The following is a 15,894-nucleotide window of genomic DNA, read 5'->3' on the forward strand; positions in this document are numbered from 1 at the left end:
GGGTTAATATCCAAAATATATAAAAAATTTATGCAACTCAACACCAAAAAAATCAATCTGATTAATAAAGGGGAGAAAAAAGGGTGCCTGGGTGGCTCAGTTGGTTAAACGTTTGACTTTGGTTCAGGTCATGATCTCACAATCTGTGAATTTGAGCCCCGTGTCAGGCTCTGTGCTGACAGGTCAGAGCCTGGAGCCTGCCGCAGATTCTGTGTCTCCCTCTCTCTCTGCACCTCCCCCATTCTCTCTCTCTCTCTCTCTCTCTCTCTCTCTCTCTCAAATAAATTTAAAAAAGTGGGCAGAGGACATGAGTAGACATTTTTGCAAAGACATACAAATGGCCAGCCAACAGACACATGGAAAGATGCTCAATATCACTAATCATTAGGGAAATGTAAATCAAAACCACAATAAGATATCACCTTGCATATGCCAGAATGGCTAAAATGAAAGATAAGAAAGAACAAGTATTGGCAAGAATGTGGAGAAAAGACACCTTCATGCACTGTTTGTAGGAATGTAAACTTCATATGAAGTTTCCTCAAAAAATAAAAAATAGACATATTATATGGTTTAATATTTTTCCTGGGTATTTACCTAAATAAAACAAAAACATTAATTTGAAAAGATATGTGCACCCCTATGTTCATTGCAGCATTATTTACAGTAGCTAAGATATCGAAGTAACCTAAGTGTCCATCAATAGAACAATGGATAAAGAAGATGTCACACACACACATGAATATTACACAGACATAAAAAAGGATAAGATCTTGCATTTTGTGACAACATGGATGGACCTGGAGGGTATTATGCTATATGAAATAAGTCAGTCTGAAAAAAACTAATACCATATGATTTCACTCCTGTGGAATCTGAAAAACAAAACAAACAAGCAAAAAGCAAAATCAGATTTATAAATACACAGAATAAACCAATGGTTGCTGGAGGAAAGGGGCATAAGCAGATGGGCAAAATTGGTGAAGGGAGAGGGAGATACAGGCCCCTAATTATTGAATGAATAAGTCATGGGAATAAAAGGCACTGTGAAAGGAATATAGTCAGTGATATTATAATAGCATATGGTATCATAGATGATAGGTACACATGTGGTGAGCATAGCATAATTTATAGAGAAGATGCTGAATGGCAATGTTGTACACCTGAAACTTATGTAGTATTGTGTGTCAACTATACTCAAATGAAAACAGAAAGAAAGAAAGAAAGAAAGAAAGAAAGAAAGAAAGAAAGAAAGATTAATTAATTAATTCTGTTGGACCTTGATTTGAGACAACCATCCTGTAGAACTGTAGGAAAATACATTTCTTGTTCTTTAAGCCCAAAATAATTTTTTAAAATTTTGATAGAGAAAGAGGCAGAGAGAGAAGAGAGAATCTCAAGCAGGCTCCTCACTCACAGTGCGAAGCCTGATGCAGGGCTCGAACCCGTGAACTGTGAGATCATGACCTGAGCCGAAGTCAAGAGTCGGATCCTTAACCAACTGAGCCACCCAAGCACCCCCAAAATAATTATTTTCTAATGTGGCTAGTATGACTGGGGAAATGAATTTTTAGTTTCACTTTATTGTAATTTAAATGGGTTTTAATAAATTTAAATTTAAGTAGCTACATGTGTCTGGTGGCTACCTTGTTAGTGCAGGGTTGGACCTTTGTCACATGACTATCCTATCTGCAAGAAAGCCTGAGTAATGTGGGTTTGGGGCTGAGCACATTGGCCACCTCCCACGAAACTGTGCTTTTCTTAGTAAGGAAAAACAAACAAACAAAAATTATCATAGGCTAGGCAAATAGCAGCCTCTTCAGCAGGGTGATAGATACATACACTAACATTCCTTAGACCCAAAGGAATGACCTCTTAATGGGTTTATCAGAAACATGGGTGGTGTGGTTGGGCAGACATTATGTGGCTAAAAAGCAGAATCCCAGAGCTCGAGTTCAGTTCAAATACTTACTTTTCATAATGAGGAAACTGAGGCTTACAGAGGTGACTGAGAGGTCTAATTAAGAGTTAAATGGGATATCCTGCTTTGAAATAATAGCTGATTTAGTGTCCTTTAAAACACCACTTGTGGCAAAATGTGAAATCTCAGAAAATGATCTCTGCCTGTTTTTTTGGTTTTTTTTTTTTTTTTTTAATGCAATGAAGAAAGGCTAGAGGGATTTTGATGCCACCTATTGGCAGACAGAAGTATAAGGCACTCCTTCATTGCCTAGCTTGTGCCCTACTGATGGGTGTTTGAGGTACCAGGGTCACACAGAGTGCCGCCCATATAGAGGAAGTGCTTACAGTGGAAGATCTGGTCCCTGGTCAGCTTGGAACATGTGTTATCAGTTCTTTCTTGACCCTTAGCATCTTAGAAGGGTTTTCTTAGAGCTGTCCTTTCTGCTTTCCAGTAATACAACCTGTCTCAGGCACATACAGAAACACAGAGGAAGACCTATCAGTCACTTTTCAAAATCACATGAAAAAGAAAAAAAGAACACATTTTGAGCTATAAGTAACTCTGGGGTGGGGGTGGGGGGATGCAAGGTTTTTTATTTGATCCAAAGCCTCAAAAATAAATCCTGTTATTTCCAGCCATCCCTTTGACTAGTTGAGTATGTTACCATCCTACAGCTTGAAAGAAAAAAAGAAAACAGAAATTCAATTTCAAAACAAAATGCTCACCCTGACTCACTCAGGGATGGATCCAGGGTTTTTCATGCAGGGCATTGACTCCCTGCCTGTTTTTCCCCTTCATCATCTGCTACCCTTAAAAAATGGTATCAACTGCATTGGTAAGAATCCACATTTCTTCCCTTTTGTTCTCTGGCTCCATTCCAGCATTTCCCTTGTCACACTGATGGGTGGAGTCCCTTTCATATTGGCATAGGACAGTGAGCGGATGTCTCCCCTTATGTTATCAAACAGAGACCCGGCGAGTGAATCTACTCAGAGCTGGAGCCTCCTTCGCGGCTTGGGAACATCAGTGGCGCCGTGACTCTGTAGCTTGGATTTAGATCATTTTGACTATGGCTGTAGAACCCAGCAGCTCCGAATCCATGAAAAGGAGAGTTGGAAGGAGGTGAGTGATACAAATAAGGGGATGTTGATGTCACAATTGTTGAAGGGACTCCAGCTGGTGAGCAACTTGCTGTGGAGACAGTAACTGCAACCATAGTTCATTAGCTGGTTATCTATCTTCATTTGTAGAGACGAGCTGTTGATTTTATATGAGAGGTGGGAGTAAATTCTGCTTTATGTGCCCTGTGAAGAGTCTTTTTGAAATTACCTTCAGTGTCATGCCTTGAGAAAAAAAATATCCAAGTTTCTGGAAAAAAAGCTGCACGTGTGTTCTGCACACTGGTTTGCGGGCGACTGTTTGTTTCTAATTAGGGAGCTGCAGCCTGCTGGCAGAGGAAACCATATTTGTCATAAGTTGTGGCATTGCATTTAGTTTGTGTGTCTCTGCTTTTAACATGGGGGCCAGAGATGATTGTACTGGATTCTTCCCTGTGGGTTCTGACTCTATTCTGCTCCATGGTTCATGTGTTCAGCCATTCTTACTTGTCCCTTCAGAGCCTGCTTCCGTTAATATTCCCTGTTCTCTCATTAACTAGTTGTGTTCCCTAGTCTGGTCTTCCTGACCATCCAAATGCCAGGTTTGTTGTAGATATCATAAAACCTACCTGGCAGGTTGTTCAGAAAATTCGATGGGATGGTCAATAGAGTGCCTAACAGATTGTCTGAAAATAGTACATGCTCAGTACATCTTAATTTCTTTTCTCTCACCTGTAAGAGTTTTGTGTTAAATGATCTCTAAAGTATTTTTTTAATTTAATTTGACAAATGTGTACTGACCACCTGCTAAGTGATGGACATCGAACCAGGCATCGGGGTCACAATCACAAAGAAGACAACAAAACAGACTATCATCTGCCTTCATGGGACTTAAATTTCAGGGAACAAAATCAACATGCAAAGAAATGCATGAGGACTTTCCTTTTTCTTCCCTTCACCTTTGCAAGATCAATTCAGTTCAAACTTCGAGTTCATAACTGAGGCTTTTTTTTCTTTTAATGTGTATTTATTTTTGAGAGAGAGAGGAAGTGCAGGGGAGGGGCAGAGAGAGAGAGGGAGACAGAGGGTCCATACCAGGCTCTGCACTGAGAGTAGAGAGGCCAATGCGGGGCTCGAACTCAGGAACTGTGAGATCATGACCTGAGCTGAAGTACGAAGCTTAACCAACTGAGCCACCCAGGTGCCATGAGGCTACTTAATTAAACCTGAAAGAAATATTTTCTGGGGCACCTGGGTGGCTCAGTCAGTTAAGCGTCTGACTTCGGCTCAGGTCATGATCTCAGGGTTTGTGGGTTCAAGCTCCACATCAGGCTCTGTGCTAACAGCAGCTCAGAGCCTGGAACTTGCTTCTGTGCTAACAGCTCAGAGCCTAGAACTTGCTTCGGATTCTGTGTCTCCCTCTCTTTCTGACCATCCCCCGCTCATTGTCTATCTCTCAAAAATAAACATTAAAAAAAGAGAGAAATATTTTCTGACTTAATATTTTTACATTTAACGAACATAGGCTGATTTTTGCCCGCTCGGCATCCGTCCCCTCCATGCCTGGTAGGAAGATCCTGAAACTACATTGGAGAACCATCCCAGTGTTTTACTCTCAGTTGATGGGGATCAGTTGGTGCTCTGCTCTGGCTCTGGGAGTGCTACAGAGCACACTGAATGCTCCCAGATGCTGTGGAAGGCCTGGTGCTTCAATGCAATCCCATATCCCAGGGCATATCGATGGGCTGACGTGTAGCCACATGACCCAAGTTTTTCAAATCAAAGTCAATCAAAGGAGCTTCAGTGTACAGGCAAGCTCCCTAAGATCCTGGGGTCAAGGTTTAGTGTTATCCCAGTTCAGAAGGTCTTGAGAGGCAAGCTGAAGGAAGAAATTTATTATTGTATTATTATTATTATTATTATTATTATCATCTTTCTGAAGGTTCTTCCCCTGCCTCTCAAAGACCTTCCTAATTGCCTCTATAGAACCATTAGTGGGGCACCTGCTCCTTATTGTATTATTTTGCCTTCACTGCTCTTTGAAATCGAGAACTCAGGGGTTGGTGAAAAGTTCCTGGCTGATAAACTCTTTACATGAAGAGGGGTCTTCCACTCCTATCTCCCCGTATTCCTGTCCATATTCTATTGTAACATCCTTTGTGTCATCCCAATGTCAGAGACAGCATCTTCTGACCCTGGATTGCATTCTGAAGTCCAATTTGTGATTCTGACAATACTTGAGAGATATGGCATGGCAATATGCTGACAGAATAGTTGTCTGGTTTATCTGCTGTTGCAGAAACAGATACCATGCACAGTATGTGCTTCCATTGCTCATTCATCTGAATTTGACTTTGAATAAGTTTTGGAACAGGAAAGCCATACTGGCTTCCTCAAGTGCTTCCTAACATGTGGCAGTGGTTACCCCTTACATAAGACAGCATGTTTATATCTATTTTTAAATACAGTACTGTCTAAGTATTTCTGTATCTTATACTTATTTGTGAGATGGATGTATTCAGGAAGACATGTGATGAAGAAAAGTCTCCTCCAGTCAATTATTCATGCATTCATTTACTAAAAAATAAATATTACCCTCCTACCATATGCCGGGCACTTTTGTGAGCCCCTGAAGATACATAGGTGAGCAATCTCTTCATCTCTGGTGGCGGTTGAGCATCCATCCAAGAAGTTTCCTTGAATGTGTGCAAAAAGAACTATCACTCCCACCCTCTCCCAGATATTAGCGCTTTACTCTGCAATGGAGATGAGGTCTGATCCCTTGGGAGAACTCAATTATGGTCCCCAGGAGTCGGGCGTGAGCGACAGAGCCCAGCGGGCAGCGGGACCTTGGGCGCGGCGGGCCGGTGCGGCGCGCCCCCCGCCCAGGGCCAGCGCTGGGCGGGGCCGCGGACTCGCGTTTCCCGGCCAAGGGATCGCCTCCGCCGGAACCCCCCAGGGGGCGCTCGCGCCGAGGTTTCCCAACTAGTATCTCGCCGGTTGCCGGGAGCATGGGTTTCGTCAGAAGGTGGAAATCTCTGAGAAGCTGCCATCTATCTCCCCGCCACCCTCCCGTCCCCGTCTCTTCCTCCCTCCCTTCCTCCCGTCTCCTCTCGGTTCCCTCCCGCTTCCCCCCGTACCTTCCCCTCGACTCTCTGAGTTAACTGGGAGCTCAGCCTCCACCCCCAACATTCCCACCCATTCCCCAGCCCCCATCTCCAAGGATGGAGTCGGGGTTTCCGGAGAGACCAAACTCCCCTCTCTGCATCTTTTCCGTCCGCTGTTGCTAAACTGGCCTCAGGGGACGAGGAGGGAGAGCGTCCGACTCCCCTCACACCACCACCAACTACACCACCAACCACCTCCACTCCAAAGCCGGATTCTGTCTGCGTCCTAGGGGTGGGACACACCTTGTCCCGGACTCGATTCTCTTCCTACTCTTTGAGGTTGACACCTCCAGGTAAGTAGACACCAACTCTGTCATTCCTGTGTTCTTGGGGCGCTAGGAAGGCAAAGTCCTTCGGGGCTGCTGCGTAGCAAGACCAACTTTTGAGACGCCCCGGGTTTCGCTCAGAGTGGCTTGTTTATCATCGTTGTTGTTGTTTCAAGACGCAGCTACAAGCCGTCTTCCATCCAAGGGAACTCTCATCCCTTGCATCTCCCCTCCGCTCGCCGGGTGGGGTGGGGCGCGCGGGGTCGGGAGCAACCCTACGGAGGGGATCGCAGCGCACCCGCTGGGGAGCGGGTCCTGGAAGTCCTGGAGTGGGGAGGACATGGCTGTTTTAGAAATCGGGGAGAGGGCCGGGAGCAGAGTCCTGGCTGAAGTTGCAGCTTCCCCTTTGACTGTGAGACAGCTGTGGGAAACTGTATCGGTGGCCAGTGGCTTGACCTAGCTGCTGTTGGATTTAGCCTCTCAACTCCCCCCCCCCCCCAGTAGGTCCCAATAATATGTAATTGTGGTCAAGGCTCTCCAGCTAAAAACTAATCAGTAGGCTTGCAAGTCCCTCGATTCAGCCAAGTCCCTCCACGCTCCTTCTAATGTTAGATAAAGTGGGGGGGGGGGGGGAGGTGGTAGTAGGGGGAGGAGGCCAGGGGTGGGACCGGAGGGACTACCGAAGCTCTAGCCACGGCCGACCAAAGGGATTGGGACCCCTTGTGTATCACAGAAGCTCGTGAATTGTTAGGGCGGAATCCAGGGAGACAATTCGGGGGCGGTCCACGCCAAGTCAAGTGAGTGTTGATGACCATGCAGTGGGGAGCTGGCTGAACACCGAGAAATACTCTTAGGAAGATGCACTCCTCCTTCCTCTTGAGGAAAGAGGCTCGGCTTTAAGGCTCCAGGTCCCATCCAGCTCTCCAGATCCGACCGCGCCCCCCCCCCCCCCCCGACGTCGTTGCAAGACTGGCTTCCAGTCCCAGAACTTGCCAGGCTCCAGGAGACATCGCAGACTGCAGCGATGATCCGTGGTGCACGAGTTTAGGAAATGCATGCCGTGGGGGTTCAGGAGGTGGAGGAAAGAAAGGTGAGCAGAGTAGTGAGGGTGAGGGAGTAGGGAGGAATAAGTGTCCAGGGAAACTTTGCGAGAGAAATATCTGGAGAGAACTCCCGCCCCCCACATACTGACCCACTTGATGCTACAGGATTTCGGTGCCTTTTGGGAAGAGATACATCTGTTCCATTGCACCTGTGCTCAAAACTATGCAAAACCAACCTCTCGTCCTCTTGTTTCTTTTTGTTGCTTTGCCAGGGATTTTTGAAGCACTGCTCTTGATTGTTCTCGGCTCACGTGGTTTTCGTTTTCCTAAACAGCATTTTTGAGCTGTCCAAGGTGTTTAAAGTGTTCTTGAACTGAGACTGAACTGTCTTAAGTTCGAATGAAATATCCTTTTCTCTCTATTCCTTCCTTCGACTGCCCTCTTAATCCCTATTCTCAAAGGTGTTTGTAGATTTTTTTTTTTTTTTGGCTTTAGGTCAAAACAACCCTTCCCCCCCACCGAAAAATCAACTGTCCTGGAGCACAGGTGTTTCGAATCCATGGCAATGTTTTGTAGTTAGTATACACTGGTTAAACTGCATAGCACATCCCCCCAAGAGCCAAAGGCCAGCAAGAATTTTACTTCTTTTATTTGATGCCCTTCAAGTTTAGGAAGGTCCTGTTTCTTTTTTATTACTCAGCAGATAAGACCCAGCTCAGGATGGCTATTGCTGTGATTAGATAACTTCTGATGTTTTCATTTCCCTTACTAAGCTGCCATTCCCAGGTTAAATTAGTTTTATTGGCCTGTCTATTTTAAAGAAAGACTGGCAGAGTTGCTCTAGCAGATCAGGGGGCTGAGCTCAGAGTAGGTCAAAGGTATTCACATGTAGGGAAGTGGATAAAAATAGGAGGGTTGGCAAATACAGATAGGACACCTGTGTTAATGTGCATACTAATGAAGGCCAGAATCTCCTCGTTTATCTCTGATGGAAAGATTCTGACAGCTTCACAAGATCAAACTCAAATCACATCAAAACTAGGTGATTTCCCCTGAGCATTACATAAAAGGAAGTATCAGTCCATAGCAGGAGCGGATGTTGAATCCTAGACAGTTTTGAATGGTTGGGTGAGAAGAACTTGCCTATAATGTAATCAAAGGTCTACTCATGTAATACTATGTGAGAACTCTCATGGCCATCAAATCTATACCTTTCCTGTGAGTGATCAGCCTCATTTTTAATTTTCCAGACACACTTCCAGTGGAATTTATTGGAAACAGGCCCAGATGGGGTCTAGTGAGTTTCCCAGCATGAGACAACCACTTTACTAGAGCTTCTAAGTATTTCTTTAAAAATAGTAGCTCTGAGGTTTGTGCATTGTATTTTAATTGTACTTAAAAGACTTCCAGTTTATCTCTAGGTCTTTGGTAGCAACATGGCATTTTGCTTGAATGATTGATTTTTTTAGGGGAATCCTGCTTTTAGAGGTTTTAATTAAAAGGTATCTCGTATTAAAGTGTTTCTTGATCTGTATGTGGATTTCTGATTAAAACATACCTCATTCCATTTAGTAGAAAGCAAAGGTGTTATCTGTTTCCAGAGAAGATTTATGTAGTATTCCAAAATATATATACATATGAGCTTGATTCTTGCTATCACCAGATGATTTGAGTCCACCATGACTGAAAACCTTAAGATTATGCTGACTATAAAAAATAACCACAGAAGAAAAAGTGGGTTAATAGTGGAATCTTTGTTCTCACCTGTGTTTGAATCTTTTGGTATCCAACTGAATGTTTTTATATGGTTTGCACCAAGCCTTTTTTTCTGAAGTATAACACTCTGGATCATTATGGCCACTTTTATTCACATAAAGGACTTTTCCATTTGGAAGTAAACATGTTGGACGTGAGTAGTCAATGTGTGTGTCATTAATGCCCCACACTTTCATGGGGATCTGAATCCAGAACAAAGAGTGAGAAGACTGCTTTGATGGCCTCAACCTGCTAGATTGGGAAAAAGGCTCTACACTAATTGGGAAAGTCACTTCATGAGTCTTTGTATTTTTAATCAGAGATATGGCCAGAAGATCTGTATTTCATGCATTTTGAAGAAGAAAAAGGCTAAATTTGTTCTCTGTATTTGATCTTTCCGTTTTTGTCTTGTTAATATTTTAAAACAAAACAAAAACCCCTTTGGATCCATACGGTCACCCAAAGTCATATTGCCTTGGCAACGGTAGTCAGTACACCGGAGTCACAAAATATCAAGACAGGAAATTTAAAATGCATTTAAAATAAAAATGTCACGTGGTTCAGCACTATCCTATAGTGCATTAGCACTGACCTTCCAGCATATAATAATAGAGTTGCATTTGAATCTGCCTTTCTCCTGACTGCACGTAGATAGTAAATAACAGATTACAGGACTTTAAGTTTTTTTTAGGATGTCCTAAAAATTCTATAATGGTTTTTCTTTTGAGGGAAGCGTGTTATGAAAATAAGTGGGTTGGAGTTACAAATCCATTTTTTGGATGAGGTGTTCATGTGGAGGTTGGTGGTAAGTCTGAAATCAAGCTCAATCAATGGATCAGGCATGATGTGCTGTCTTCTGCATGATATCGGAAGTAGACAGTATGTAGTCAGGCCTCAGCACTCAGTTCAGTCAGGGGATATCTACTAACACTTGTGGCTGCAGTATAAAAACGTCATAGTGCCTACATATACTTTTAGTCTTTTCTGTACTAGAAATCTCATTTACGTGGGAGCTTTCTGTTTAGTCTATGAATTACTAAATATATATGATATATAGTATATGTTTTTTCTAAGCTGGCAAATCCCAAAAAGTTCTTTCTTTGGCTGTTGTATTTTTTGGAAAGTCTCTTGAGAACCACTAGCTTTTAGATCAGTAAATATTGAAGGCCTGAAGGCAAGTGTTGGAAAGTTGAAGAAAGTGGTAAGGAAGGCTTATTTGGGAAGGTTCATTCCAGTCCTATGACTTTGTACAGTCCGAGGGGTGAGGGAACCAACTGAGGGTTGGCCTGTGGTGGGTTTATTTCTCAACTTGGACAACAACTGTTTCTCTTTGAATCTATGACTCTCGAACTGGAAGAGAGCTTGGGGATAATCTGTTGACTAGCTGTTTAATTTGACAGATGTGGAAACTAAACCTTGGAGAGCTTGTTCAAGGTCAGGGGACTCAACAACCCTCCTGATTATTCCTTTCTCTCTATATAGACTTGAGTTCCCTGGAGATAATGACTGTAGTGGCGCCAGTGTCTGGTGCCATGTGCACTGAAAATCTTTACTGAGTTGGGGATGGTGGGGTGGGGGGCTCCCACCTCCATTGCAGTATTTGGAAGAGCAAGCTTGGGACTTACTACTTTGCTCTCTATTGGAGTCAGTGCAATATTTACCCAATAGATGTGATTAAATTTGTACAAAATCATTGTCTGCAGCCATCTCTGTTAATGTACATGTTTTGTGAAGAATTGTTCATGCACAGTCTTAGGTTTTCTACTTTAAATGTCATAACTGAATCAATAAAGTAAACAAAGAGATTTTATGAGTGTTTATAGTTCCAGGAACTCACAGGGGAATCTTTTTTTCCTGTTTTAAATTAAAGGTCCATTCAAAAAGAACACATTCTAAAATGTTTTTCTATCATTGGCTCAACATAATATTTCTAACTTTGTACTTCTTATTACTTAAAGAACTAGAAACATTTCTCCTTGGAAACATCAAGGGAAAAATACAGTATTTCTGGTTAAGCCTAGAAACCTTCTCAGGTTTAAGGTGTATTGACTAAAAGACCTTCCTTACCCAAAAGATTCCAAACCTCTGCAGGTCAGTTCATTGAGCTTTGAGGGAGAGGAGGAACAAAATTATGCTAGCAGGGGTCCAAGGTGAAGGCAGCCCCCAGTAGCTGTTGAGGCAAGGGGGAAGGGCGGGAGAGAGTTGGCATTAGAGTGGATGGACGCTAGAGGGCGCCGGAGCACCGGCAGAGCCTACCTCCTGGGACCATGAACCCGACTTCTAGGCTTGGGGATGGGGTTTGACTGAACCTCAAAGATGTGCTCAGGTATGAAATACTGGTTTTCCCCGTGCCTCTGACTCTCCAGTCCACATTGCATCACTTCAGGGAGAAGACAAAGGATTTTGCCTTCAGAATCCAGTAGGGCACTTCCAGTGCCTGCTTGGGTTGCCCAGTGGCTGGACAGCACGCCAGCTCTTTGGATTCAGGCTGTCTGGAGTCTGACTGCCCTCTGTTTCCTGACACCAGGACCTTTTGCCAGTGGAAGAACTCTGGGTTCAGAAAAACTTCGTTTAAATTTGGGGCTTATAGTTTACAAGCTTCAGACAGAGTGCACCTGCATGAGTGTTAGCGTCTGCAAATGGGACTAGTGGTGGTTGGTGAATGTTGGAATGTTTAAAACGGTCCAGTATTTTAGCCAGCAGGCAGATGACAGTTCCTGCGTCCCTTCTCTTAAGAGTTCTCCCAAAACTTCATCCTTTCCTTTCCATCTGAGCTTCCTTCTGTTTCCACACCCCCACCCCCTCAGCAGAAGGGTCTCATTTATCCATCTGTTGAATAATAATTGACCACATCCTTTATGCCAAAACCTGTGTTAGGCACTGGAAATAAGTGTGATGTTCACATTTTTGGAAGTGCAGGCTTGAGGGGTAGACAGGTGCGTGAGAACAGGCATTAAAACCTGTGGAGGTAAGTGTAAGGAGAGAGATGATGAACAAATGATGTGGGTTAAGAGATAAGAGAGTCATTTGCTTTGTCTCAGAGAAACTGGGGAATGGTCCCTCAAGTCCTTTACACTCAGGTGTTTTTTCTTCTCCCTATATATCAAGACACATGGTCTGGAGGGTGATTCTGAGTGAGAGGAAGGATCAGGGTTGGGGTGTGGGGGCGATCTCCCTCAGTGTGAGCTTAGGTTTGTGTGTATGTTTAACAGAGGTTCTTAAATCCAGTCAGCTCACACCGCTGCCCTGTGGATTTTAACCGCATCTATGTCATAAGATAAATGACTATATAGTAGACTTAATCCATTGAAACAGCAAAATGATTTTTAAAGGAAACGGTAGAAGAATGACAGCAACAACAAGAAACTGGCCACTAAATGTGGGTCTGGAACAATCTGAATAAGGATTCTATTTTTAAAGTATTAAAAGATGTATTCAATATAAATATCAATAAAAAAGAAAAATTATACCGGAAGGAGAATGGTTAAAAGAAATGTTTTATCATTATCCTTAAAGCGACAGAAAAGCTTTTAAGTTATTTGGAGACCCTGGGGGCCCAGGGAACCTGATTGATGTCTTTGTTATATTTTGTACAGTTATTTTAACAAGTAACTGAGAGACAAAAATTTCAGTGACAAAATGGAAAAGTCAAGGAGGTTTATATGTGAGATCTTGTTGATATGAAACCAGGGATGGGCACTTTGGGCCATGTGTGTTAATCTTATCTGCTAGGTAGATCTCTAAGCTTCTAGAGTCCATGGTCGGAATTCTGTGACTTCACTGACTGTGAATCATATTGGGAGGAAAGTCCTGATAAGAGGAAAATGGTAGAAATAGTTGGTTTGGTGCAGGCAGAGCAGAGTGAGCAGCTAATAATATTAAATTACAGCGCATGGCCTGATTGAATTTTATAGAGACAGGAAAGGAAATACTTCTTATGGAATCAAAGAATGTAAGAACTAGACAATCCTATAAAATTAGGCTCACCCCCTTCCATTGTTTTGGATGAGGAAACAGAGGCCCAGCAAGGTGAAATCACTCACATAAGCTGTATGGAGGTTGAGTTAGAGCAAGACAGAAGTTTCTGCATCCTTTGTCCTGGCCCATGCTATACTCATCCTTCCTCCCCACTTCGTGCTTCAGGAGAGAGCAGCACCCCCGCCCCTGTCTTGTTCATGGCTGAACCACGAACAGCACCAGCCATCTAGCCGTTGCTCAAAAAATTTTGGTTGACTACGTGAGCGATGTTATTTCCTTCTTCCTCACTCTTATTTAGGAATGTGCCAAGAAATCACTAGGTTGCAATGCAATTTGGTGAAGACAAATATTTGCTGAGTTTTGTTATGATATGGGCTTAAGCTTTGAAGGTAAGCAGACTTGGTTCAAATTCTGGCTTTGCCACTCAATAGCTATTTGGCTTTGGGAAAATTACTCAATGTCTTTGAGCCTTATTTCCTTGGGGATAAAGCTATATAAAGTAGCAGAGGACCTGCATCACAGGTATGTACTAAGTGTTAGTTTTTCTTAGTCTCCCATTCCTCCTCTCTGTTCTTCCCAGAGAAGATTTAAAGGAGAATACAGTACTTTTTCCAAAGTGATTTTAATTTATTTCAGATAGTACACATTTATCTTGTATAAAAAGTAAAATTATTTCACTGTGTAAGCATAAACACGTATATAATCACTACAAATGAGTATTCTGTGGGTTAGATATTATTAGTCACATTTTATAAATAATTGAGTCAATGCCAAAGCACTAGCAACAGAGGGGGACTGAAATCTAGGGGGCTCCCACTCCAATTCCAAAGCTGGGTGTTTTTTTCAAATTCGTGTTTCGTATGATCTTTGTTTCTTACCTATCCTTCCACAGCTGCTTCTCTCAAGAAGGCTCACATCCTCTTCTTCACATGTCCTCATGGCCTGGCTGCACCCACTCCCCTGGCGTATTACAAGCTTTTCAGGGTAGTAGCTGTGTAGTGCACATCTTATGATAACTCCAGAGTGCCTAGAACCTTCTGGTACACGGATAACTCTCTCCGTCACCCTGTGTGTGTGCCCACCCCCTTAGCATGTATCCTGAATCTAGGCCAAGTTTGTGGGTGGTTACACTGCACATTGAACTTGCTCAAAATCAACCCTACAGCGTCTCTCATTTATTAAAAATACTCTTGGGGCGCCTGGGTGTGCCAGTTAAGTCAGTTAAGTGTCCGACTTCAGCTCAGGTCATGATCTCACAGCTCGTGAGTTTGAACCCTGCATCGGCCTCTGCTGACTGCTCAGAGCCTGGAGCCTGCCTGCTTCGGATTCTGTGTCTCCCTCTCTCTCTGCCCCCTTCCTTGCACTCTGTCTCTCTCTCCTTCAAAAATAAACACTAAAAAAAATTAGAAAAAAATACTCTTACTATATTTTGATCGTTCTGTATTGTGTAATCTAAATTAACATTTGAGGTTTTACAGATCTACTATAGACATTGTCTATGTAATACAATATATGTTGCACTTGAACAACTTATGGGATTTATTTTGAAGATTATTTTTGACTGTGTATGAGTTTTATTTCACTCATTGAATCATAGCCCCTACCTAAAATGTGCTCCATTATATTTACAAGGCTATACTCTGTGCTGTATATAGGTAGGTAGAATTACTAGTGAAAAGCATGAATTTTTAGCCAGGGATTCCTGGGTTTGAATCCCAGCTCTGCTTAATCTCTTGAAGTTCAATTTCCACAGATGTAAAATGAGTAATGATAGTGCCTATGCCCGAGGATAGCTGTGAGCCTTAAAAGATATAGTGCACATCTGTGGCATCCCAACTGCCCATCAGATTTCAGGCACATGGAAATTGCTCAAACTGTAACTAGTATTGGCTGGTGGCACCCCTCAAACTTGGGAGCTTGTGAGTAATGACCCTAATGGTAGTAGTTTGCTGTATTGCAAAGGGGTTGTGAAAAATAGGAGTGTGTTTATGAAAGTATGATAGAAATCGGCAATAAAATGTGTGTTTTCCACAGCTACTGACGTAACCACTTACCTTTCTCCCTTCCCTCTTCTCTGTTTCTACCCACGAATTTTATGCCTAGACACAGATGACTCAAGGGGTATGCTGGGGTTTCTCTAAGATAAAACTTCTCTGTTCCTGCTGGTTCCAGCTTTATTTCTGATGCAAAGTATGTTTAGCACTGGCCCCCAGATACACAGCTAGAATACAAAATCAATCACTGTGCCCTGCAAGGTCCAGCAACAGACATTTATTGTATTTGACTTTATGTATCTTCCACCTTTGTTCAAATAAGATTCTAGACAGCAAGCAATAGACAACATATTGGGGGTTCTCTGCTATCAAAGTCCAAAATGCTGCTAGCATAAAATACTCTTTTCAAAGAGACCCAATGCAGGTCTTAAAGCCAAGTTTCTCACACTTGAGGACAAATCAGAATCTCCTGGAAAACTTGTTACAACACAGATAGATGTCTTCTGGCCCCCACCAGGTTCCAATTCAGTGGGTCTAGTGTTAGAGCCAATTAATTTGTATCTCTGACAATTTCCCAGGTGATGTTGATGCTGCTGGTTTGGGGACCACACTTTGAGAACCAAGTCTTAAA

General features: G+C 42.9%; 1 protein-coding gene across 2 annotated transcripts in view; it reads left to right on the forward strand.

Moving 5' to 3' along the window:
- Nucleotides 1–2,893: 2,893 nt before the first annotated feature.
- The window catches only part of CPNE4 (copine 4), a 499,943-nt gene continuing 486,942 nt past the window's right edge, over nucleotides 2,894–15,894 (forward strand). Inside the window, exon 1 of one of the 2 annotated variants that reach the window (XM_043595404.1) lies at nucleotides 2,894–3,085. In XM_043595404.1, coding sequence (XP_043451339.1) covers nucleotides 3,033–3,085 — 53 coding nt within the window. In that variant the 5' untranslated portion in view covers nucleotides 2,894–3,032. Of the gene's footprint in view, nucleotides 3,086–6,351; nucleotides 6,521–15,894 lie in introns of those variants that run through there. The other variant, XM_043595405.1, reaches the window with a different exon arrangement.

The sequence above is a fragment of the Prionailurus bengalensis genome, chromosome C2 (genome assembly GCF_016509475.1).
Source record: "Prionailurus bengalensis isolate Pbe53 chromosome C2, Fcat_Pben_1.1_paternal_pri, whole genome shotgun sequence".
NCBI classification, from domain to species: Eukaryota; Metazoa; Chordata; class Mammalia; order Carnivora; family Felidae; genus Prionailurus; species Prionailurus bengalensis.